The sequence below is a fragment of the Aphelocoma coerulescens genome, chromosome 22, assembly GCF_041296385.1.
Source record: "Aphelocoma coerulescens isolate FSJ_1873_10779 chromosome 22, UR_Acoe_1.0, whole genome shotgun sequence".
Lineage (NCBI taxonomy): Eukaryota > Metazoa > Chordata > Aves > Passeriformes > Corvidae > Aphelocoma > Aphelocoma coerulescens.
In genome coordinates this window covers 3,510,457-3,536,039 of record NC_091035.1, presented here as the reverse complement: position 1 = coordinate 3,536,039, position 25,583 = coordinate 3,510,457, and the positions used below count along the sequence as shown (strand labels likewise).

Genomic DNA, 25,583 nt, shown 5'->3' with positions numbered 1-25,583 from the left:
CACCCCGGATTATCCAAACTCCAAACCTTGCTCTTCCCACCTTTCCCGTTGTTTTCAAACCAACTCTGTAATTACCCACCGGGAATAATCCAGGCCTGCACCCCCCGTGTCCCTCCCTGAGCAGCTCTGGAGCCAACCTGAGTCACCAGGTTTAAATTTAAAGGGTTGTTTTTTTTTGGGGGGAGAACTTCCTGTTTATGGTTCTCGGCTGGGACCGGTGTAATTTTGGGTTTAACCCTTTCCAGCTCCTGTGGTAGTGTGTGAATCACCCTTCTTTTATAAACAAACACCACTCTGCTGTATAATTTCCCTGTCAAGGACTGGGGGTGTGGTGCCTTACAGGAAGAAAACAAAAATATATGGATTTTTTTTTTTTTTTTCTCCTTTGTGTTTTCCTCCGTGGGTCAAATATAAACTAAAATGAGGCACCTCCTGCCTGCCAGGCACAGCCAGGTGCTGTCACTTGATGTTTTTGGAAGAGATGGCATCAACTTGGCGGTGGAAGGATTAAAAAAAAATGGGCATTTTACTCAGGGGAGTGTTATCCCAGTTAAAACCAGTTTGCCGCTCTCTGGCAGGGCGGGAATAAGCAGGGAGCTGGAGCCAGGCTGGTTCCCAGTGGGAAAGGACAATTAAAAAGGTGATGAAAGCATTACCTGTGCACAACCTGCCCCTCTGCCTTGTCTGGGGGGGCACAGGGAGCATCCCAAACTGGTGTTGAACACTGGAAAAATGGTTAAATCGAGGGAATTCTGCTAAAAAGAGGGATGTGGGGCAGGAAAAGCCAGGAATCAGCATCGCTTGGGTATCAGAGCTGGAAGCACAGGGAAGGAAGGCACTGGGGGCCCAGGGGGTTCTGTCCCATCCTCATTCCCCATCTCCACCCCCCCACAGAGGGCAAGGAACCCCAAAAATCCCTTCTTTTCACCCAGAAACAAAAGGAACTCAGTGGAGCGCTGCAAAGCCCCCGTGCAGCAGTAAATATCTCTATCAGCATCGTGATGCCGCTTGGTAATTATGTCTGTCTCAGTAAAACCTCTAAAAAATAACCCTGTGCAAGTCAGGTCTGTTCCTCAATTACTGGGTTTTGTTTTTTTTTTTTTTTTTCTGTTTTACAGTTTTACATAATTTTCCTGGTTTCTAAATCACCGCCTTTTAATAGGATTCTCAGGGAGGGTTGGGGTGGGGGGGGAGATGGATGAGCAGGGAAGCAAAAGCAGTAAGGAAGGAAAAAAATAAAGATGAGAAGTATGGATTTCTATTGGAGCTTTTCAACCAAATGGATTCACCCCACGCCTCAAAACTGCTGCTGGCACCGAATTTTTGTCCCTCTGGGAGTTTGTGGCCCTGCCTGCAAAATTGGGGGGGGGGGACAGGACGGGACACACACAAAGTGCAGCTGCCACAGCAGCATCACAACCATTTCCTTCAAAATGAAAGAGTTTTTTCTGGTTTGAAAATGTATGATGGGGGATAATAAATAAAATTGGGGGGGGGGTGGATCCGTAGCCATCGCTGCCATGAATTCCCAGCGTGGCACGGATCTCCCTGGTACCTTAAAAGCTCAGCCTGGCTCTATAAACACCAAAGAAAAACCAGAATCGGGGCTTTTCTTTTTTTTTTTTTTTTTTTTTTTTTGATGTCTCGTTTCTGCTGAGCGAGAGAAAGCTGGGGTTGTGTTTGGGGTGTGAAATCCCTTGAAATCCCGTTCCTGAAGAGCCGAGCGCGCTGAGTCACAGCCGGAGCGTTCCCACCCCGCGGGGCTGGGGGAGCATCCCGGCCCCTCGCAGCCCCCTCCCCGCGAGGGCACCGGGAGTTTGGGAAGGCAGCGGGCTTCAGCGGGGAGGGAGGAGGCTGAAGCACTGCAGGGAGAGGGTGGGAAGAGCTTAAAGTAGGGGAAAAAAGTGTGGGTGGAGAGAATCCTGCGAGCTCTACTCGGGGATGCTCAGGAACCCCAGGGAGGGGAAGGTGGGAGAAGCTGTGGCTGATTTTCCTCTGAAGTTTCCCCAGCAATCTCATCTATTTACTCGGCTTTTCCATGTGCAAACGCAGGGCCACACGCACCAAAAGCAGTTAATTCTCCTCTGGATGCACAGGAGAGTTGGAAACAAACCTCCCAGGCAGGGGGGGGATCCAGCTCGATGAAGTCTGCGGGGAGCTGCAGCTTAAAACGTGGAGCTCCCACTCCCCGCCGGTCCCCCGGAACGGAGGCACGCAGGAATTGCCTGCAGGAATCTCTCAATCCCTGCCACTTTCGGGAGGAATGGTCCTTTCCTAGGGTGGACCGAGCAGGACATCAAACCTTGGCATCGCCCCCGGCCGTGGGGAGCTGGGATGGAGCTCAGAGCGTGCCCAGGGGATGAATCCCCGCGGGATGGGATCTTTTCTCCCGGCTCATTCCAGCTGAACGTGGCTTCTTCACCACCCCTAATCAGGCCCCAGAAGACCCTTGGCAGATAAGCAAGGGATAAACGCCGAATATTTTCACCCACAGATGATAAAGTGCTGCCCCTGGGGACGCTGAGCTGCCAGGCAGGGACTGGGGAGGGAGGGAAGGGAGGATGGACAGACAGATGGACAAGCAGGGACAGGGGACAGCAGGGGCTGGGGCAGTTTGGATGTTAATTAATTTGGGAAAAGTGGCACTGAGCCTCGGAATTCAATATTCCTGCCCCAGGTGGGCACGAGTGGCACTTGCTGGGGACCCGCAGGTCCCGCTCTGGTATGAACTGGTGGCCACGACTGGTTTTTACTGGTACCACTGCCAGACCACCAACTAAATCCATGTTTTGTGGGAAGTGCCCACTTCCCGTGGAAAGTTTCAGGGCTTTTTTTTCCCTCTTCCTCTCTCTCTCTCTCCCTCTCTCTCTCTCTCATCGAAACCCCAAGTGCCAGCACAGCCTGGATCCCCGCCAGAGCTTCTCACTCTTTGAATTTCCACCAAAAATCTCAATTCCTTCACCGGAAAGGAACCTCTCTGTGCCTGCAGGCAGGAGGATGACACCCAGCCTCCCACGCTGCCAGGGTGACCCCGACCCCCCGAGCCTGGTTTTCCCAAGGATTTTGGCATGTGGGATGATGAGGGATTCTACAAACCCGTCCCTGATCCTCTGTGCAGACAGAAAGTGGCCCGAAGCTTCCACAGAAACTGTGACAGGGCCCTTCCCTGAGCTCTTCCCTTTGGAAGCTCCTGGTTTGGGAATGGATTCAGCTCAAGGTGTAGCTGCATCCAGAAAAGCTGCCTGGTCGTGGGATCGGCCGCTATCCCGGAGGGATCAAACACCGACAGGAAGGTCGGGAGCACACCGGGAAGGACGTGAACCTTCACTTCCCCACTTTCTGAGTGAACTTGGTCGAGCTTCTCCTCCCTCTGAGCTCGGATAAAGCTTCCCTACGGGACAGAGGTGTTAGGGAAGGACTTTTCCATGATATGGGAAGGGCAGGAAGTTCAAAGGAAGCTGGGAGGGCTTTGCCGAGCAGCATTCCCGAGTCTAATCCCAGCCTGCACAAGGAGAGGGAACACTGCACGCCAAAATCTTGGAAACCTGCACATTCCCTGAGCTCCCTAAAACCACCCAAAGGCCAGGAGGGGATCCCAGCCGTGCCCAGGTGAGCCAGGCAGGCCCAGGTTAGGCATTGATCTCCCGGATGGCTCCTCGCTGTGCTCCCGGCGTGTCCATGGAAACCGCAGGCACCGTCCCACCCCGCTCCCCCCTCCCCGCCTCGCAGGAACTCATGGCAACCGCTCCAAACACAGCGCGGAGGCAAAAAAAAAAAAAAAAAAAAAAGGGGAAAAAAAAAATTATTCCAACGGATCACAAACAGCTTCTGTCGAGGGAGACTCTGCGCCAAATCCCCGTTTGGGTGCTCTCCTCGTGGAGATGAGAGGGGAGGTCACGGCGTGGGGATGGGAGGGGTGTGGGGATGAGATCCCTCGGGAATGAGCGCGCCCATCCCGCGGGTGAGCGCTCCCACCTGGATTTCAAGCCCGTCCCTGGAAACTTGGAGGCTTTAAGCCACGCAGGGATGTCAGGGCGAGCCGCTGCAGCGGGGGAGAAGGGAAAGAGAGGCGTAAAAAGAAGGAAAAAAAGAGGTGTAAACATCGATTTTCTGGATTTTAGGTCAGGCCAGGGAAAACGAGGCACCTTCCTGAAGTTTGGCAGAGGAGGGATGAGCTCCTGGGAGCGGGTCCCTCTGCATCCTGCACGGAGCCAGGCGCGGTGTCAGTGTTAAGCAAATCAAAAATAATGTCAGAATCCTCTCTCCCACCCATTCCAAGAGGAGCATGAAAAAAATAATGATATTTTACTCACCCATCAAAAGAAAATTACTCACGCCAGGCGCGTGGGCGAGCAGAATTTTGCAGGGCTGTTTTAGGCCCTGACTATGCTACAAAAATATCCATTTTAAGCACGGTTGTGAAACACGGTTGTGGCTCAACCAGAGCACTGGCTTGGAGCTACCTGGACCAAAAAAAACAGGTGGAAAAATGAGCCATTAAGGAACAACCACTCCAAGGGCCACGATGGCGGCAGGGGAGGTGGCAGGAGGCTCTTCCCGGCTGCTCCACCCTGGGAGATGCCCGGCTGGCGCTCCAGTTTCACCATGATAAAAACTTTGGGAAGTGCACAGCACCTTGCACAGGTGCTGCAGGTAGCAGGGAGGTGTTTGGGAGCCGTGCTCACCGCTCTGGTATCCACTTGCTTCATCCCAGTTAATTTTATCCCGGGCTCATCTCCCGATCCCAGTATCACTGAGACCTGCAGGGAGGGGGGAGCGCTGCCATCGGCCACGCCGGGCCCCAAAAAACATCAATACTGGTTCTGAGGGAAGAAAACAGCACCCAGGGCTGCGTTTGCATCGCACCTGCCCGGCGTGACCACGGCTCCAGAACGTGGAAAACACCCGGAATAACCAACAAACCCACTGCAAATCCATCCAGCCTGCCATCCCTCTGGGAGACAGGCGGCTCCTCCTCACCTCCATCCCTAAATATCCCAGAAATCACTCAGCAGTGCTCCGGGGAGTTAAACATTGCGTAACCACCCGTTGTTCCCACTCTGCCTTGCCATGGATGCCAGCTCTGGAGTCCACTTGGAGAGCTCCCTGCCAAGAGGCATATGGTCCCCCAGCCCTGCCCCGAGCACCACGAGCGCACGAGCTTCGCGCTCCCCGTCAACATTTGCTTCCCCTGTTTTTTCCTCCCAGTAAATACCAGCTGTGGCAGCGGTGCTGGGAGCTGGCACACTGCTGAAAACGCCCTTTTCCCTGCGGGAATTCACCTGGGGGGAGTGGGAAACTGAAGCAGGGGGTATTTGGGAGGCTGGTGACGAGGTTTGGTTTGATGTGGTTTCAGGAAGCTTAAAAAACGCTTTGTAAAGTCAAAAATGAGGCACTCGGGGTAGTAAGGGGATGATGCAGTGAAATCAAGCACTCCATTCCCTTTATTTTTAGAAGGAGTGATGGCCAAGGGAATCACTGGATTACACAGGAGGAAGAGGGGGATGAGGACACTCCAAGAGATCCCAATCCACAGTGCCAAAGCCTAAAGGAAGCCACGGAGCTGGGCTGAGATTCCCAAAACATCTCAGCTGTCCATGCAAGGCTGTGTCCCAAAACAAGCCTACTCCTGCTCTAAATAAAGCTCAGCCTAGAAAGACAGCGCTGCCTCACTGCCTGGGTGCAGGAATGGGGAATTTGGGGGTTTAATCCAGGCTCTGTCACCAGTGGATTACTCCGAGCCCTCTGGAGGAGTTTTCCTGTGTTGGTACAAGGGTCATTGTCAGTGACCCCTGTGTTCCTGGGAACATTCCCCGTGTTCCTGGGAACATTCCCCGTGTTCCCGGGAACATTCCCCGTGTTCCTGGGAGCATTCCCCGTGTTCCTGGGAGTGCTCTGTGTGTTCCTGAGAGTGCTCCCCATGTTCCTGAGAGTGCTCCCCGTGTTCCTGAGAGCGCTCCCCGTGTTCCTGGGAGCATTCCCTGTGTTCCTGGGAGCATTCCCTGTGCTCCTGGGAGTGCTCCGTGTGTTCCTGGGAGTGCTCTATGTGTTCCTGAGAGTGCTCCCCGTGTTCCTGAGAGTGCTCCCCGTGCTCCTGGGAGTGACCCCCATGTTCCTGGGAGTGCTCTGTGTATTCCTGAGTGCTCCCCGTGTTCCTGAGAGTGCTCCCCGTGTTCCTGAGAGTGCTCCCTGTGTTCCTGGGAGCATTCCCTGTGTTCCTGAGTGCTCCCCGTGTTCCTGAGTGCTCCCCGTGTTCCTGAGTGCTCCCTGTGTTCCTGAGAGTGCTCCCCCTGTTCCTGGGAGCACTCCCCATGTTCCTGGGAGCACTCCCCATGTTCCTGAGAGCGCTCCCCGTGTTCCTGGGAGCATTCCCCGTGTTCCTGAGAGCGCTCCCCATGTTCCCAGCCCTCACGCAGCACACAGAGCTCCCAAAGAGCGAGGGATGGCCCAGGATTAACCCCGCACAACTCAACAAGGCATCAACCTGCCAACAGCCCTTAAATCTCTGGGGATCTCCTTTGCAAAAAAATTAAGGATATGAGTGTCCAGGAACCCAGGTTGTGCCACTTCCCAGCTCTATAGGACAGAGCTGAGGAGGAAGCTCCATCCTCTTCCTCAGCTGCAGGAAAAAGAGGGATCAATCCAGGACTAACGGTGCCCAAGGCCAGAGAGACGCACACGGAAGCTGAGCAAAGTCCCCGCTTCCCAAAGCAGCCAGGGCTGGAACAAAGCTCTCCCGCTGCCAAGCGATGTCAGAGCAGCAGCAGCAGCAGCGGGGCCGGACGCGCCTCACTGTGACATTTCAGCAGCGGGGCACGACCCCGACGTGTGTCAGCGCTGCCGTGGACGTCACGCCCGGCCCTGAACCCCGGCCCCCCGTGAATGGCCCGATTCATCCCGGGTGGGCAGCTCCGGGAAGGATCGGCCGGGAGGACGGACGGTCCAGGGCCGGACTGAGGGTGATTGTGTGGCTGCCACGGCGCTGGAACCCCGCGGGCTGCGAGCCCCTCGTGCGTCAGCGCGGTCGCCGCGCTCCGGAGGCTGACGCGGCCCGAGAAGAAAGAGGAGACTCAGAATTCCCTGGAGTCCCCAGTTCCCCCCTCGCCCGGCAACGACCTTGGATTCCTCCCCAGAAAGAGGCGAAAACACCCAGCCTCCCAGTGAAAGGTCTCCCAGAAAAAGCCCCGGCGTTGTGGGGACAAGCGATGGCCCCCAGTGAGATCCCCGCGACCGGACGGATGCTGGGAAAAGTGGAGGTGTGGGTACTCTGCATCCAAATTATCCCCCAGCCAACATATGAAGGGATCATTTATCTCATTTACCCCTCGCATTTTGGCTCTGAAGCTCCTCCTAGACCAGAGGGTCTCTCCAGAGTCCCTTCCTTCAGACTCCCTGGGAAAAGGCGGCTCCAAGAGCTCGTTAGCCAACAGCGTCCGTAATTGCTGCTGTTCTGAGATGAGTAAAGCACAACCAAAGTGATTCCAGTGGATAAATGTGTATTTTTAGCCCAAATACCCAATTTTAATCAGCACCTGTGTGTTCCTCATGACACTCCCGCAGTACATTTCCAAACCACAACTTCCACAGCTCCCAACCCAAAAAATTTTCCATTTTCACCACGGAACTCAACGTTCCAGGCAAGGAAAAGGCCTTTTAGTCCTTAATCCATCCCAGCCTTCATCCCTCACAACAGCGCTGGATCTCCAGAACTACCCGGGATCAGAAATCACCCACACCAGTCCAGATTAATTTCTAATATTGTTAATTTCTAACATAATTCAATTAAATAAGCACCAAAGGAACCAGCGCGTCCAAACTGAGCCCTCACCTGATAAAAACACAGGTGGGAACTCTTCTTTCCTGTTTTTTGAAGGAAAAGGCTTTGCTTTCATGGAGTTGAAGGTGGTTTTGCAGCATTTCAGACCATGGAGCCCATGGGGACATTTGGGGACATTTGGGGACCCTGCAGCAGCAGGGGCACGGGGCAGAGAGGGGCTGGGAGGGGGCGAAGGGGTCGGGGGGTGCTGTGGGGGGCACAGGTGAGGGGTGTGAGGGGTGCACACCCGTGTGGGTGACTGCAGGGACAGCAGCGGGGACAAACCCGGCCAGGACCGGGACAAACCTGGCCAGGACCGGGACAGCACCGGGGATCCCACCAGGGCCAGTTGCAGGGTCTCCACCAGGACAAGCCCTGCCAGCACCAGCGTCCGCTCCAGGCCCAGCACCGAGGCCACCCCTGGCCAGCACTGGGGACTCTGTCGGGGCCAGCTCTGGGACAAGCCTGACCAGCACCGGAGGCTTTCCAGGGCTAGCAATGGGCCAAGCCCGGCCAGCAATGGGCCAAGCCAGGCCAGCACCGGGCCAAGCCAGGTCAGCACCGGGCCAAGCCTGACCAGCACCGGGCCAAGCCTGACCAGCACCGGGCCATGCCTGACCAGCACCGGGCCAAGCCTGACCAGCACCGGGCCAAGCCTGACCAGCACCGGGCCAAGCCAGGCCAGCACCGGGCCAAGCCTGACCAGCACCGGGCCATGCCTGACCAGCACCGGGCCATGCCTGACCAGCACCGGGCCAAGCCTGACCAGCACCGGGCCAAGCCTGACCAGCACCGGGCCAAGCCAGGCCAGCACCGGGCCAAGCCAGACCAGCACCGGGCCAAGCCTGACCAGCACCGGGGACAAGCCTGACCAGCACCGGGCCAAGCCTGACCAGCACCGGGCCAAGCCAGGCCAGCACTGTGAACCCACCGGGGCCGCATCCAGGGCCTACACCCGGACAAGCCCCGGCAGCACCGGCTCGGCTCCAGGGCCTCCAGCGGGGCTCCCACAGGGCCGCTCAGCACCGGGGCCCGCTCCGGGACCATCCCCGGCTCCTCCTCAGCCGCAGAGCCCAGGGTGAGGAGCCGGGAGCGGGCGGGCCAGTGCCAGCGGTCCCGGTCCCCCCGCCTTCCTCCGCTCCCGGTCTCGCTGGTCCCGGTGCCCTTGCCCTGCCCGGCTCCCGGTGCTCGCGGTGCCCCCGCCCTGCGCCGCTCGGGGGTCCCGGTGCCCCGGGGGTCCCCCCGCACTCACCAGCTCATGCTCCCCCTCCGCCCCGCGCCGCTCCCGGAAGTGCCGCCGCTTTAGGCCCCGCCCCTTCCGGGAGCGCTCGCCCCGCCGCGCGCCGCGGTGACGCCACGGGGGGGGGGCGTGACGTCACACGGGGAGGGAGCGTGACGTCACGGGCAAGGCGCGCGGGGAGAAGACCCTGAAATTCGTCCGATTTCGGTGCAAAGGCTGGAAATGGGGCGGGAGGGGCTGGAGTTAAACCTCTGGGAGCTGTGGGGCATCCCTGGGGTGGGTGAGGAGAAGGAATTGCCTGGGAGCATCCCCGGGGTGGGCACGGGAAGGGGATGCCCAGGGACAGCCCAAAAGTGGGTGAGGGCAGGAGCATGGAGTGCCCAGGAACACCCCGGAGCAGGCGGTGGCACAGGGAGGGGATGCCCAGGAGCATCCCTGGGGTGGGCGAGGGGAAGGAATTGCCTGGGAGCATCCAGAGGTGGATGAGGGCACGGGGAGGGGATGCCCAGGGGTATTCCCTGGGGTGGGCGAGGGCACAGGGAAGGGATTCCCAGGAGCATCCCGGGGTGGATGTGGGCAGGGGGTGCCCAGGGACATCCTGGAGTGGGTGAGAGCATGGAGAGGAACAGCAGTGCCCCGATGGAGGAAATCCAAGAGAAAGGCAGAGGGATGCGTGTCACCTTTGGAAGAGCAGGAACACCCAGTTTTGGGGAGAACCCCCCCGAAATCCATCTTGAGGAGGCTGGACAGGGGTGGGAGGGGCAGTAAAGTCATTTTGGTGACCGAAAAACTCCCATGTCTTCAGCACTGACCCCGTTGGCCACCACCATCCGTGACCCCGGGAGGAAGCAGAGCCCCCCAAGATCTGGGTGGCCTCGGACCCCCATTGTCCACCCAGGGGGACATCCTGGGGGTGGGAACGGGCTTGGTGACACCGGGCTGGTGACACCAGCCACATGCCAGCACACGGGGCGGAGGCCCAGGCTGGGCGCCAGGGGTGGCTTTATCAATTAGCAGGTGGAGGTAAACAGCGCAGTAATTACAGCCAGGGAGGATGATGCTAAACTGGGAAGGTGTTACCGACACCGCTGAGGACAGGGATTAGCCCAAAAGGAGCAGGGGGGGGCAGATCCGGGGGGGTGACCAGTGGGGAGGGCGTCAACCCCCATCAGTTGTCCCATTTTGTGCCGGGATGGGGAGGAGGAGCCAGGATGGGCGGACAGGGGAGGTCACAAAGCGGCCCGAGGGACGGGGATGGATTTTGGGGTGCTGGTGGGTGTCAGAGCAAACCCCGAGGGGAGGCGGCCAGGGGGGTCCCTGGCGTCCCCATCCGGATGTGGGCAGGGTGAGGAGGAAGAGGAAGGGCCGGGAAGGTTTTGCCGGCGGTTCCAGCTGCTGCTCCTGGCCCTGGCCCCACCGTGATGCCCCACGCTGTCACCTCGGGGCGCAGGGGACGGGACAGGGCGGAGCTGGGACAGGCCTGGATCTGTCATCCCGATGACCACAGCACTCAGGGAGCGTCTTCCATGGAGGCTCTGCTGTTTGTCCCGCTCTCCTGGGCACGTGCTGGGAGGGCGAGTGTGACCCCTTCTTCCAAAAGGCTCATCCAGGGATGGGGAGGAAGGAGGGCTGGATCCACACGGTGCCACGGGGTGGGAAATGAGGGCGATCCAGAACCATCCAGGCCTCCTGCAGATGATTCCTCCTGCCAGGCAGTGGCAGAAGCTGAGCCAGAGGTGAGAAGATCAGGGAGGGATCCCACCAACATCTGTACTCCAGCTGCAACCCAGGAGCTTCTGGCTGCAGGTCCTCGTCGCTCCCAACCCCAAGAATGGGGTCCCAGCTCTTGGTGCTCTTCCTGAGCAGCAAATCCCATCCCGTGGAGAGCTCTTGGGTCCAACCACATCCTGCAAAGCCCCGAAGACCCTCAGCAGGGAGGAGCGAGGCGTTGGTGGCCTCCTCAGGACCCCGGCGCTCCCGTCGAGGAGGGAAAGGCAGCAAGTTCTGTGGAGCTGGTACGTGACTGGAAGCCCTTCCCTCCTCCCCAGAACACAGATAGCCCAGAACAGGGATGGAAAGTGCCGTGTTTCCGTAGCAACCAACATTTTTCGTGCAAGGTGCTGCACGCACTCCCCGCGCTTTGCCACCCAAGGGTGCTCCTCACCTTCCTGCTCCGCGCCGGGGGGGGGGTCCTGCCCGGCGAGATGCCCGTGCCAGGGTGGTGGAGCGGGTCCCCAGGGCCTGGTGGGCTCCTTCCCTCCTCCTCCTCGCCCGCAGAAGGAGCCCAGAGCGTTGGTGCAACCTTGGCTGGCTCCTCGCTGGGGCAGCTCCTCTGCTGTGCCCGTTCCCAGGATCTCCAGCGTTTTCCAGCACGAGCCACTGGTGGAGATGGGCACCTCCAGCACTGGCACAGCACCTTCAGGTGATGCTGGGGGCCGTGGTGGCTCTCCCTGTGCGTGGTGGCTCTGGTTCCTGCCATCCACCTCGGCCCATCCGAGCCACACACGGGGACACCGTGGGGACCGGTGGCTCCCAGACCATCCCACAGCCCCTGAGGGCTGCAGGACCTCCAGAGCACAGAGGGAAGGACAATCCCAGCTCATCCCAATCCAGCAGCTGATCCAGCCTCGTGTGGTCACCAAAATCTCAACCGCCAGGAATCCACGCGGAGACACCGGGGCCCACCTGGCACAGCACCCGTGGGCTCCAAAGCCAAGTCCCCAGCGCCATGAGATGCCATCCCTGGCTGGGCCAGATGTGCCCTGAGTCACCATCAGCCTCAGATTCTCCCCAAATTAAAGCCTTTCCAGGCCAGGGAGCTCAACAAACCCCCTGGAATGGGCAGAGCTGCCCTGGAATGGCCGGAGCAGCAGCTTCTCCAGGCCCAGCTGCAGATCCAAATCAAAAAGCAGGAAATCTGACAACGATGCCAACGCCTTCATACCCTGGGAACACTAGGAAAGACCACGGGGCCAACGCCAGCCGCCAGCACCGCCAGCAAGGCCTTGGGAAAGGGGACACTTGTGGGGTACTCAACCGGTCACGCTCCACCCCAACAGAGCTGGACCCGCACGGACCAAGGCACTCCCGGACCCCTGGTCTGGGATCCTCCAGCACCATCCCAGCTCTGGGAGCCTCAGGCCTCCATCCCCATCCTTGGGGAAGGATCCAACCACCACATGCCACCACTCCAAACATCCAAGCGCCTCCAAAGCTCCTTCTCCCACTCGTTCCTCGTGCCCGTGCGAGCGCCAGCGCTGAAACCCGGCGGGTTATTTTTATCCCGAGCGATCCAGGCTGGGAAAAAAAAATCCCCTGCGGGCGCTGCCCTCGGGGCGATTTGGCGGGCGAAGGGCGCGGGGGCATTACCGGCTGAAGCGGCGCGATCCTCTTTGGTGGCCCAAAGTTATCCCGGCAGCCGCGGAAGCCGCCGGCAAAATGGTGACGGGGTCAAGGCGGCGGCGGCGGCACGAGCAGGGAAAAACGGGATGGGAGGTCAAGGGCAACGCAAGGACGTGGCGGATTTTTGGGGAGAGAGTGGGTGCCCCCCATCCCGGTTGGGTGGCCCCCATGCCGGTTGGGTGGCCCCCATGCCGGTTGGGTGGCCCCTGTCCCCGTTGGGTGGCCCCTGTCCCGGTTGAGTGCCCCCCATCCCAGTTGAGTGGCCCCTGTCCCTGTTGGGTTCCCCCTCTCCCGGGAAAGAGGGGACGCGGGGAAGGAGCCGGTCGCCTTCGGGGTCACCCAGCCGGGTCTCGCTGTGCCGTCCTGTGGATAGAACTGAAGGAGAGGGAGGGGGACTGAGAAAAAAAAAAAAAGTGGGTTATTTTTTTTAAAAAGCCATATAAAAAAATAATATTTAAGGAAATACAGCACTAGGAAAAAAAATTCTGTACAGACAGGTTTCAAAGTCGCCCGTAAAGAGACACAGCACCCACTTCCCTGCACATTTCAACCCTTTTTACACTCCCCTTACACATTAAAACCTTTTTCTTTACTTTCCAAACCAATATAGATCATTTTTAAGCAAATAAAGATATTTACTACAGATTTTGATTGTCAGCAAACACAATATATTTACTGCATTAGCATTTGCTCACAGTGCAAATGGTACAACAATACATCAGTTCAATATTTCTGATTTTTTCCCTTAAAAATGCTGTATGCATTAACTATCATATTTGCATTACAACATGACAAATGAGCAAATGAAATGTGTGTGAAAATTATCACCTTTTCACAATATCAAGCATATTTTTTTTTTTTAACCTTAGTATAAGGTACTATAAATCCAAGAAATAAAAACATCCACAAAATATATTACATCTGGTATGATTTTTTTTTTCTCTAAGTACTCAACTTTATACAAAAGTCTTTCAAAAAATATCATTCCCTTAGGTTTGTGTGGTTAAACCTGATTGTGGTTTGTTTGTTTTTTTTTTTTGTTCCTTTCAGTTCACATAAATTAGACTGCATTCTTCCTCTTCTCTTTATTTTTTGTACGTTTTTAATGTGTTTTTTTGTGTTTTTTTTTTCACATGCAGACATCAAACCTGGATAGCACGACCTTTTGGCAACAAAGATTTTTTTTTCTTTTTAAGTCATTATTATTTTTGCTTAGTTTAGCTTAAATGTCTGAGCACAGTTTTATTAAAACAAAAGAAGAAAAAAATCAGAGCAGTCATGCAATGACATGCACATACCAGAAGGAGAAAGAAAAAAAAATAATAAAATAATAAAATAGAGGACTAATTGATTTTTCTCCTCCGTAGTTGGGTGGTTGTTTTAAAGTGACCAAATAAAATAAAATAAAAATATCTCACATTATAAAAAGTATTCAGCAAAATATTGGGGTGCTTTTTTTTTTTTTTCCTGTATTTCTGTAAAGAATTTCCCTTCTGCTGAAAACAAACAAACAAAAAAAAATAATAAAAAGGAAAAGAAAACAAAAATAAGAAAACAAACCCAAAAGCTGCTGCCGGGACATCACTCCCCGCCGCCCCCCAGAGTTGGGGGGACCCGCAGAGCCGCCCCCCGCCCCGCCAGCCCGGCTTGGGGGGCCGAGCCCTCTTACCTCCAGCACGGGGAGCCGGTGCTTGGGGACACGGGGGGGACACGGGGCAGGGGGGGAACGGGGGCTCCAGGCCCGGAGAGGAGCCGGATCGGCTCCTTCCATCCATCCATCCATCCATCCATCCATCCATCCATCCATCCATCCATCCATCCATCCCCTCACGGATCCTGGAGCGCCCAGCCCCGGGGCAGCCGGGCAGGACGGGACCGGGGAGGGGCCCGATCCTGGAGCACCCAGCCCCGGCAGGGCGGGCGGGTCGGACCGAGCCCTGGCATCCAGGTCAGCCGGGATTATTCCCGGGATCCGCCGCCCGGGCAGCCCGGAGCCGGGCCGGGCGGGATGGACCCGGGACGTGCCGGGTGAGGGCCGTGGGGTGCGGGAGAGTCGGAGCCGGGAGAGTCGGGATGGGGCAATCCAGCCGGGATCCGGGCGGTGCGAGTAATCCAGGTGTGGGAGCAGGGATCCGGGACACAGGGTGCGGGCAGCAGGGATCCGAGAGAGCCGGGCCAGGAGGGTGCGGACAGCCCGGCCCCGGGAGGTGCGGGTGTGGGGCAGCCGGGATCCGGGAGTTGCGGGAGCTGGCAGCCGGGATCCAGGCAGTGCGGGCGGCCCGGCCCCGGGCGGTGCAGGTGGAAGCAGCCGGGATGTGGAAGGTGCGGGAGCAGGCAGCCGGGATCCAGGTGGTGCGGGCAATCCCAGCGCGGGCAGCGCGAGTCCGGGCAATCCGGGTGCGGGCAGTGCGGGTCCCGTCGATCCAAGTGCAGGCAGGATCCAGGTGCGGGCAGCCTGGACCCGATCAATCCGGGTGCGGGCAGAGCGGACCCGTCGCAGCACAACCCCGGTATCCTGAACACCGCGGGGTTCCCCCCGGAGCGGTGCCGAGGGCAAGGGGAGGAGAAGGGGTGCCACCGCGCCGCCCCCCACAATCCCTCAAGCGCACGTGGTGACGGCAGGGGCGAGGGCGACGGGGGGCGAGGTGGTGGCGGTGGCAGTGGGGGGCGCGGCGGGGGGCTGCCCGCCCGAGCCCTTCTCGGCCTTCTTCTCCTTCTGCTTGAGGTGGATCTTGGCGTGCCGCTTGCGCTCGTCGGAGCGGGCGAACTTGCGGCCGCAGAACTCGCAGGCGAAGGGCTTCTCGCCGGTGTGGGTGCGGATGTGGGTGGTGAGGTGGTCGCTGCGGCTGAAGCTCCGCATGCAGATGCGGCACTGGAAGGGCTTGTGGCCCGTGTGGATGCGGAGGTGGCGGGTGAGCTCGTCGGAGCGGGAGAAGCGGCGGTCGCAACCCTCGGCGGGGCAGGCGTGGGGCCGCTCGTGGAGCGGCGTCTTGCTGGGCCGGTTGGGATACTTGCGGGGTCGGATGGGCTTGAGGGTGAGGGGCGGCTGCGGCAGCCCCCCGAAACCCGGGTGGATCTGCTTGTCCTTGAAGGCCTTGATGGTCTCCAGCGGGGTTATGGGGGGCGGGTTGACGCGGATGGGGTCCAAGCTCTGGAAGGGTTTGTGCTCCGTGATGGTGCCCATGTCGTTGGGGTGGTGGTAGAGGTTATAGTCTGGGATCATGGGGAAGAGGTTGCTGTCCAAGGCGGGCTTGGCCGCCTGGTAATCCTGAGGGGAGTAGGTGAGGCCGGGGTTGCTCTGGGGGTCGTGGAAGGAGACGGGCTCTGGGTAGAGGTCACTGCAGGAGGAGTAGGGTGGCAGCGCAGGGTACATCTGGTCCACCTCGCCCTGCGGCGGCCCCATGCTGCCCGCCGTGCTCTGCGTGCTGGTGAGCGCGCCCGAGGACGGCGGCACCCCCAGGATGCCGGCGCTCATCAGGCTGATGATGTTGTCCTGGCACCAGTTGGAGGGCGAGTCGAAAGCGAATTTCCCCAGGTAGGTGACAGTCTTGTTGCCCGGGGCGGGTTGAAAAGTGCCCGAGTAGGAGGACAATTCCTGACCGGCCTTTTCGTTCGCTAAGCCAATGTCCATAACATTATCTGCAAAGTGCGAGAGAAGCGGGGCAGGGTGAGCCGGGAGGGCCCGGGGGGGAGCACCGGGGACGCACCGGGGGATGCTCCGGGGAGCGGGGATGCACCGCTTCCCCCTCGCCCTGCTCCCCCCCCTTCCCCTCGCTGCTTCCACCCCGCGTATGCGGCGCTGCCTGCCGGGGGTCCCGACGATGCGGGGCCGCCCGCGCCGCCCCCTCGAGGAGCTGCCCTGGGTGGGTGGGTGGGTGGGTGGGGGGGACACCCCACCGCCGCCCCGCCGGGAGAAGGAGGTACCTGCGGCTACAGGTAGGCTTCCTCCCCGTCCAGCCCCGGCAGCGCTGGGCACTCCGCGGAGCCGGGGCTGCGGCCGCCGACGCCGTTACCAACTCGCCGCCTTCCCTGCGCCGAGCCCCGGCGAGGAGAAACACGGGGATGGGGAGGGGGGGGGGGGGGTTTAGCCTGGCGGGGCTCCGCGTGGGAGCGGGGACACGCGGGGAGCACCCGCCCCCGCCGCCCTCGGCGCTCACCTGTGCCCCCCAGATCCTCCTTCTCTCCTGTCCCCCCCAGCCCCCCCCCCCCGTTTCCCCCAACCCCGCGCTCCGGGAAAGTCGGCGCCGCGTCCCGGGGAGCCCACGCTGCCGCCGCCGCCGCCGCTGCGGGGTGTGGGGGGGCGGCTGCCACGGCCACGCGCGTCCGCGGCGCCTCCGCACCCGCGCGGCTCCCGGCGCGGGCGGGTGGCCCCTGCGCGACACGGGGGTGCCCGGCCTTCCCCTCGGCCCCTCGGCCCTCCAGCTTTTCCACCCGGGTCCTCCTCCCCACGGAGCCCGGCCGCCGTCCCCGTACCTGCGGCGGCGGCTCGGCGGCAGCAGCGCTCGGCGGAGCCCTGCAGCGATCGCGCGGAGACACGGCGAGGAAAGGGGTGGGTGGGTGCGGGGGGGGGGACGCTCCCCAGCCCCAGCTCTTCCCTTCCCTCCGAGGCTCCATGACACCCTACCCACAGCATCCTCCTCCTCGCCCCACCGGCTCCCCCCCCTCCTGCCTTTTCCCCATTTTCCTTCCCCCCCCCCCCTTCCTTTACCTGCAGCCATCTGGTTGTAGTGAGCCACCGAGTCGCTGGTGCTGGAGAAGATATTCAAAGAGTTGGGGATCTCCTCTGGGTACAGATTGTCAGGCAATTGGTTCATCAAAGTGTTCATGGTCCCCGGCAGCTTCTCCAGTAGTTTGCCTGTCATAGCACTGGAGGAAAAGGCTGGTTCAACGTGGCTCCGAGCTCAGCTCCCGAGGAAACAACATCCGAGTGGCAAATCCGTGCGAGGGAAATCATGCAAGAAGAAAAGTTGGGGCGGGGGCGGCGGGGGGGAGGAGGAGGAGGAGGCGGGGGGGGGGGCCGGGGGTGGCCGCGGAGGAGGGGGCGCGGGGGGGGCGCGGTCCTCCGTGGGTCCCTTGGTGGTGTTTCCTCGAGGGGGAGGGGGCGATCTGGCTGGCAGATGTGGTTGTAGAAGCTGGGGGGGTTGGGGGGGGAGGATTTAACCCCTCCTCTCGCTCTCTCTCTCTCTCTCTCGCCGGCTCCCGGCCCCGGCCCCGCTCCCCCCGCGCTCGGCCCCGCTCCGCTCGCCGGTTCCTTCGCTGCCGCCCGACTGCTCCGCCGGGGACTCCGCGGGGCCTTTATGCGGGAGGGCTCCGTGACGTAGCTGCCCATATATGGACAGACAAAGCCGAGCCGAGGCCGAGACGTCACAATGGAAGCTCCGCACAATGGAACGTTGGAGAGAGCAGGAAGCGGGGCCGGCGCGCGCGGGGACGGGGGACAGGGGACCGGGCAAGGGGGACCGGGGACCCTGCACCGGCCAAGGGGGACCGGGCACCGGATACCGGCCAAGGGGGACCGGGAACGGGGCATCCTGCACGGAGCAAGGGGGACGGGGCACAGGACGCCGGGCAAAGGGGACCGGTCACCGGGCATGCTGCAGCGGGGAAGGGGTACCGGGTACCGGGCATAGTGCACCGGACAATGGGGACCGGGCATCCCGCACCGGATGAGGGGGAGCGGGCTTCCTGCACCAAGCACCGGGCATCCTGCACCGGAAAAGGGGTACCGGGCATCCTGTACCGAGCACTGGGCACCCTGCACCGGGCAGTGGGCACCAGGCACCGGGAGTCCTGCCCAGGGCACAGGGCACCGGGCATCCTGCACTTGTCACCGAGTACAGGGTACCGGGCGTGCATCAGGCATCCTACACCGGGCACTCTGCACTGGGCATTGGGCACCGGGCATCTTGCACCGGACACCGGGCACAGTGCACCGGACCGAGGGTCTCCCCCTCTGCACTGCGTCCCCCGCGCCGAGCGATGCCGTCCCCCTGCGGGGAGGGCAGGTGGCGGCGGCTGCAGCCCTTCCAGCCCGGATCATTCCCCCCGGGAAGCAGCGGGGGCGCGGGGACAGTCCGCCCCCGCTGTGCCTGACCCTGCGGCCGCCCCCGGGGCTGCTCAGAGCCAGACTCTTACCGGGAGGTTTTTTCCTCCACTGGAGACCAGGACCGGCCACAAACCCCATCCCGCAGCCCGGGCTGGCACAGGAGCGGGATGGGAGCTGTGCAGGGAAAGCCACAGCGCCAGGCAGTGGAGTTGGGTGGGAAGGAGAGGGTCAGCGGGGAGGGGGGGCTGCAGAAGCCTCCAGCCCCTCGCTGTGGTGGCAGTGGTGACAGAGGGGGTCACCCTCTGCCCCGAGCCGCCCCCTCCCCATGTCCCCGCTCCCGTGGAGAACAGCGCTTGGAATACTTTAAAAACAGGTAACACTTGTTGGTCGCCTGTGAATTTAACCTCACCTCCCCCCTTTAAAAGTTTGGCACTTCCAAGGCGTCAGTAATTAGGTGGTTTCGTGCTAAGTGTGCCAACTGATGCTATCTTTAAAACCCTCCGAGTTATATAGCAAATGTATGGAAAAATGCTGTGTTGCAATAGCTCCACTTACCCAATTCCTGCAGGGCCGGCTTTGCCATGGGAGTGAAATCCGGGCTACGGGAGGGCTGCGGCGGGAGGGGAGCGGGCACTCGCTGCGGGGACGGGGGACACGGACACCCCGGGGGCTGTGGAGGTGCTGCGAGGCCCGGGCACTGTCGCTGCGCGGTGCCGACAGCCGCTCGGGGCGGGGTGGGGGGGTGGGCGGGGGGTGCTGCGGTGCGCAGGGCGGGGGGAGCGGTACCGGGGGTGGGGGGCAGCGAACCCCGACTTGGCCTGTGTGTGACCGCGGGGGGAGGAGGGGCCCGTGTGTTCTACCAACTTCAGGGTCACCTTTCACTTCAGGGCCCCCCACTTTCACTTCAGGGCCCCCACATCCACTTCAGGGCCGCTCATTCACTGCAGCCCCCCAGCCACTGCAACCCCAACCACGGCAGCGGTGCCCCCCCATTGACGGACCCCGCTTTCATTTGAAGTCCCCCCTACCCTCTGCAGAGGCCCCCATCCTGTGCAGAACCCCCATCCTTCTTAGAGCCCCCCCATCTTGCACAGAACCCCCCAACCTGTGCAGAATCCCCCACCCTTCCTAGACCCCCCTCATCCTGCACAGACCCCCCCCCTCCCTTGCTCCCTTATCACCCCCATCCTTTGCAGGGCACTCTCCTTGTTTTGCACCCCCTTTTTCCCCCACCTTTCACCCTTCCCGCCGCCCCCCCCAAGCCGCAGCCCCCCCGCTCCAGCGCATCCCTCGCCCGCCCCGCCCGTGGCCCGGCGCGGCCCGGGGGGAGCGCGGCGGCGGCGGCGGCGGCGGCGGGGGGGTCGGGGGGGGGGAGCGGGGCGGCGGCGGGCGGGCGGCCGAGGGGAAGCGCCATACAAGGCCTGGATCCGGCCCCGCCTCCGCTCCCTTCTTTGGCCGCCGGTTCCGGCGCCCCCGGCGCTGCCGAGGTGCGGGGCGGGCGCGGGGCGCGGAGGGGGATCCACGGCCCGCGCCCACCCCGGGCAGCACCGCCCCGGCCCGCGGGGGCTGAGGAGGGGGTCTCGCCGACACCCCCGTCCCCCCAGGTGTGCCCCCCGTCCTTCTCCGTCACCGCATTCCCACGGTGGGAGCGCGGCCGCAGCCGCAGCGCCGGGGATGCTGCGGGGCCCCCGCTGCGTGTCCGGCTCCCACGGCCCCGCAGGTCCGAGCAGGGACCCCCCCCCATAATTAAATGGCCCCTCCTCAACCGTTAATTGTGTCCGGTAACAACGCCACCACGCAGTTCCTCCCGATTCATAGCAGAGGGTGCGGGGTTTGCTCAGCCTTATCGGCACCCTCGGGTGAGGGTCCCGTGAGGAATTCCTGCTCCGGAGCCAGCAGCGCCTCGCCCTGCACTGGAAAACTCCTCATTCCCACGAGTGCCTGCCCTATGCTCGGCTCACACCGAGCCGGGTGGGTGCCTGCCCCCCGAGGGTGACAGTGACACAGGTGTGCAATGCACACCTGGCCCCACCCCCGATACGAGGGGCACCTGCTTCCCGCTGGGAATGCAGCTGTTTCCTGCCCAGTCGGGGCGGCTGGGGCTGTGGGTGCACCCCAAACCCTCGTGGTGGGGTTTAGGCTGGGTTTAAAGCTCCTGAGTCATAAGGACCTGCCGCTAAACCCGGCTGGTGAGAGCGGGACAGCTCAGGCACTGACAGCGGTTTGATCGGGAACGGCCTTAAGCCAAAATAAACCGAGGCAGACTTAGACTGGCTCGGAAACGGCCGCATGGGGGTTGGACTGGCTTAGTTACAGCTCAGCTTAATAGGTCGGGGCATCCCGAGCAGAGTTCTTTACCCAACGGGAAGGGAAAAATATAGTGAAAGTCTCACCTGGGATGCTCTGGATGGTTTTAAATTACAGCCCAGGCTGGATGGAGTCTGCAGCTGAGAGGTTTCACTTTTATTTCACCATCCCACACACCCGCCTCGTGTGAACCCCATCCTGATCCGGGGGTTCCAGTAACCTGATAATCATTGCTGGTATCCGTGTTCCATGCACATGTTTACCCCCGCCCCGCTGAGGTGAGACCCCACCTGCAGTGCTGGGTCCAGGTCTGGGGAGCACAGGAAGGACGTGGAGCTGCTCTGGGGCTGGAGCCCCTTTGGAGCCGGGCTGGGAGAGATGGGGGTGCTCACCTGGAGAAGGGAAAGGCTCCAGGGAGAGCTCAGAGCCCCTTGCAGGGCCTAAAGGGGCTCCAGGAGAGCTGGAGAGGGACTGGGGACAAGGCATGGAGGGACAGAGGGCAGGGATGGATGGGATATTGGGAAAGAATTCTTCCCTGGGAGGGTGGGGAGGGGCTGGGATGGAATTCCCAGAGCAGCTGTGGCTGCCCCTGGATCTCTGGCAGTGTCCAAGGCCAGGCTGGAGCTCCCTGGGACAGTGGGAGGTGTCCCCGCCCATGGCAGGGGGTGGCACTGGATGGGCTTTGAGGTCCCTTTCAACCCAAACCCTTCCAGAATTCCACGAAATGCCACCATCCCTCCTCAATTCCAAGCGTCCCACGCCAGCATTGCCCCATCCCCCTTCACCTCACCGCAGCCTGGGCAGGGGCTGTGACAAACCGTGACATTATTTAACGATGTCGCACCGTGTCCGCTCCCTGTGACACCCATCCGAGTGCCGGCGGCTTCCCCTCAGCCAGGAACCGAGAGCCCCCAGCTCCCGCTGCCCCCACCCCGATCCTCCCTCGGGGTCTGTGTGGTGCTGAGAGCAGCCACACCCCATCCCCAAAACCCCGCTGGCCCCCATGGGGCCGGGACCGTGTCCCCCTGGGTGCTGGCACCTGACGGGTGGCTTCTCCCCGCTCCTCTCGGTCTTGTGACCGACCGGGCCGTGATTCGTGTGCCGGGAGCGCTGCAGGTGCCACGCCGCACATCCTCGGGGGACCCCCGGGCTTCGAAAAGGGGAACTCGTCAGGGTTTTTCACGTAATTAACGACAGCTTAATTGTCCTTACAGGGAAGGGAACACGAGCCCGGTTTTCGCGCCCTGTGGCGAGGCTGATGGGATGGGATTGCTCTCGTTCCCTAAACCTCGCTGGGGTTGGGAGCTGAGCATTGACAGAGCTGAGCTGTGAGGGCTGGGGGACATCACAAAGTGCTCATCACCGCCCTGTTGAGTGTCCCAGGAGCTCTGGAAAGCTCCACACGGCGCATGGCTCTGGGTTTCAGGCTTTTAATTCCACCGAGGGAGAGAAGGATCATCTGTAATGATGGCGATGATCACCGTCATTGTCACCTCATCCTGGATTACAAAGGATGCTCAGACACGGAGCCTGAGGCACGCACCAGAGCACGGAGCCTTTCCTCCCCAGCCCTTGGATTCGCTGCAGATGCAGATCTGGGGCTGGTAAGGTCACAGAGTCGTAAACAGAGTGTGGCTGGTGGGGACCTGAAAGGTCACCGGCCTCCTACCCCCGGGGGACGACTGCACCAGGCCCACGTGTGTAGGCGGCTGCCTGGATGGCCGACAACACAAACTCTTCTCGAGCAGCTTCGAGAGGGAAAAAAATACACTCCGAGCCACCCAAACCATGGGGTGGGCGCCGCGGAGGCATCTGATCAAGCCGCGGTGGTTTCTCAGGGCTGTGAGCGCTGTTTTGTTTGCAAGTGCTGAGCTGATGTGGCACTTCAGGGCTGTCGGTTCCTTCTGGCAAGCAACAGCTGCCCAGATGTGGCTGCACCTGCAGCAGTTTATTCTCTGAGCGTCCCGTGGCCCGGCCATGAAAGATGCTCAGCGCTGGCAGGGATGGGATTTAGGGTAATCCGTCATTTCTGGGCGAGAAGAAACTTTCTCCGTTGCTGTTGGGCGTGGGAAATCCTCGTTTCAGGCCAAACTCTGGCTGAGGGAACTTCAGCCAGGAGAAACTGCTGGGCAGCCTTCCTGATTCCGGACCAACCCCTCCCGGCACGGCCTATGTCCTTCCCAACGCCGTCTCCTGCCTCACCTTGGTTTTCCTGATTTACCTGTGAAAACTCCACACCCTCCTCCTCCGGAAATATTCGGAAACACTTGCACCGAAATATGCATGGAAAAGGAGACGGGCATCTCCCTCACGGAAAGGGAGATGGGCATCTCCCTCCTCCTGCAGGCAGAACTTGCTGCCCAGGGTTGTCCCTGGGTCGATCCCAAAGGATGGATCCCAATCAGCCAAACCCCAGGGTGGCTGGTGGGGGGAACCATGGGAGCGCTGTGGGTGGCTGTGGGAAGCCCTTTCCTGCCTCAGTTTCCCCCGTGGCAAGACAGGGATCAGCCCTGCCTCACCCTGTGCCGCAGCAGGATGAAAAGCTTGGGATGGGGAGGAAAAGCCCTTCGGAGCCGAGCTCCAAACATCTTGCTGATCTTGGGAAATGGGTTCTGGGTGGCCGGGGTTGGTTCCTGAAGGGAACAGCCCTGGGAGATGGCTGGAGGCCCAGGGATGCACCTGCAGGAGCATTCGGGGTGCTGTGGGGGGGAGGCTTTCCCAAAGAGCATCCCACAGCTTCCCGCTGCTCCCAGGGGTGGGTGGGTGACTCCGAGGAGCTGCTGAGTGCACTGAGGGAGCTGGGAACCTCTGGGTCATCTGAGTCCGACACAGGTCTGGTTTTCCAAGCCTTTCCTGTTATTATCCAGCTGGGGAACAATAGCGGTGGCAGCTGGCGCAGTGTGACCTGGAGATAAGGAGACAGCTGATTAGCAGGAAAACTGCAGAGTAGGTCCAGAGTGAAAGTGGTCCCGAGGGAGCAGCACTGGTGGGAAGGATGGGATTCCAGCCAGGCATCAGGCACAGGGCGGCTGCAAACCCAAGAATGATTTGATGGGACCAGCAGCAACCTCGGTGTGGTGGCCCGAGGCAGGAGCCCTGGAGTGACCCCACGAGGGGTTCGCAGAGAGGGACCACGAAGGTTTTTTTTAGTGTGAAACCAAGAAACAGAAGAGGAACTGGCCACTGGAATCACAGCTCCCAGAGCTGTGCCATGACACAACACTCTGGAGACGTGAGCGATTCCCTGACGGAGAGGAGCGAAGGATGTCAGAACCCCCAAATCCACTGAACCCAACAGAAAAAGGGCTCGGCGTTGTGTGAGCGCAGAGGGGTGAGTCCAGCGTGAGGGTATCCCCTGTGAGGGGAGGGATGTGCTCCCAGACAGAGAATTCCAGAGGCTGCGTGCCTGGGAAAAAGCGCTGCTCCCGAGGGCTGCACTACAGCCAGCGCAGGAGAAACTGGGGAGAGGCCAAAGGCGAGGGATCCGTGAGCCATTGAAACCAGCCCGGGGGGAATTCGCCATTTCCTCGCAATGAGGAAATGTGAGGTTGGCTGAGGACCCGCGGGGCTGCGCGCAGGGAATGGGAAGCGAGAGCAGCCGACAAGTGAGGACAGGCCGGGCCGGGGCCGCGGGGCGAGTCCGTCCGCGCTGGCCGGGGAGCAGCAGGGGCGGCTGGCAGAGCCATCCGGCTCTTTCCACCACACCTTGGGATGCAAAGCCCGGAGGCATCCGCCTCATCCCGCAGCCAGCTGGGATAAACAGGGCAGCGCCAGGCAGCACCCGGGCACGGCAGCTCCCGGGCAGGAGCGGAGCTGGTGGGCTGGGACCACCGTATCAAAAACGCTTTGGTTTGGTTTTTTTATTTTTCTTTTGTTCTACCCGGGAGCGTTTTGGGGCAAACCACATCTGAAGGTGCTCGTGGCTCCCGGAGGAGTGGGAGAGGCTGGGAGCTTCCAAACCCAGCCCAAACCGACTCGGGGAGCAGCTGAAAGAGGAAACAAAACCTGGGCTGAGTTTCTCCCCACTGAGCATCCCTTGAGTGCTCATCCCGGGATGCCTGGCAGCGTCTCTGGGCACAGCTGAGCTGCTGCTTTCCCTCAGGAACAGATGGAATTTGCATCCCAGGATGCTTCCAGAGCCTGGCTGAATGGTCCAGCCCCAGTGAGCGGGACGGGGGTCCAGGACCCCCAAATCCAACCAGCTCCAACAGGGCCCTGGGCCCCCAGACAGCCCCACAAAGCTCCTCTGATATTATACAGCATTTTGGAGGCCAAATAATAATCAATTATTGCTAATTAATGAAACTATCACTGCAGGGCCAGCCTGCGTGCCCCTTGCTGCCTGCTGGTCCCCTCTGGGTGCTGGCACAGACACAGAGGTGGGGACATCTCCTTGTCCTCGCCTTGCCTGCCTTCCCTATTACTTCAGGAGCCCTAAATTCCTGCCACGGCCCAGGAGCCTCTCCCAGGGCCCGCCCGGCTGCCGGCTCCTGGAGCAGCAAAGCCAAGCAGCAGCTCCCAGTGCAGGCTCCCACCCCCATCCCCCATCCCCCATCCCCCATCCCCATGGCACGAGGGGACCCCCAGCCCGGGGGGCTTTGCGTGTCCCCAGCACGAGGATGAGGGCTGGGAGCGCCTCACTGGATCATCCCAGCCTCGCCCACCCCGTGGCTGACGTGGAGAGCCGGGTGCCTCAGCATCCCGTGGGGCTGGTGATGCTCAGCTGCCCGGGGGATTCTCCCACGTCGGCTCCCAAAACGGGCAGCGCTGTT

General features: G+C 60.8%; 2 protein-coding genes across 2 annotated transcripts in view; both read right to left on the bottom strand.

Moving 5' to 3' along the window:
- BIN3 (bridging integrator 3) overlaps positions 1-9,135 on the bottom strand; it is a 42,908-nt gene extending 33,773 nt beyond the window's left edge. Inside the window, exon 1 of the mRNA XM_069035586.1 lies at positions 9,069-9,135. Coding sequence (XP_068891687.1) covers positions 9,069-9,076 — 8 coding nt within the window. The 5' untranslated portion in view covers positions 9,077-9,135. The remainder of the gene's footprint in view (positions 1-9,068) is intronic.
- A 3,968-nt stretch (positions 9,136-13,103) lies between these two features.
- On the bottom strand, positions 13,104-17,380 carry EGR3 (early growth response 3). Its single transcript, XM_069035422.1, has 2 exons — positions 17,167-17,380; positions 13,104-16,097 (listed from the first exon to the last, which is right to left on the bottom strand). Exons 1-2 carry the CDS (start codon positions 17,318-17,320, stop codon positions 15,058-15,060), a joined length of 1,194 nt encoding a protein of 397 aa, XP_068891523.1. The 5' UTR covers positions 17,321-17,380; the 3' UTR covers positions 13,104-15,057.
- Between the last annotated feature and the right edge of the window lie 8,203 nt (positions 17,381-25,583).

Bases quoted from the DNA above. Each gene is read 5' to 3' on its own strand.
- EGR3 (XM_069035422.1), bottom strand. From the start codon at position 17,320: ATGACAGGCAAACTACTGGAGAAGCTGCCGGGGACCATGAACACTTTG. The intron at 16,098-17,166 runs GTAAAGGAAGGG...CGCACTTTGCAG, and splicing joins CTACAACCAGATGGCTGCAG to ATAATGTTATGGACATTGGC.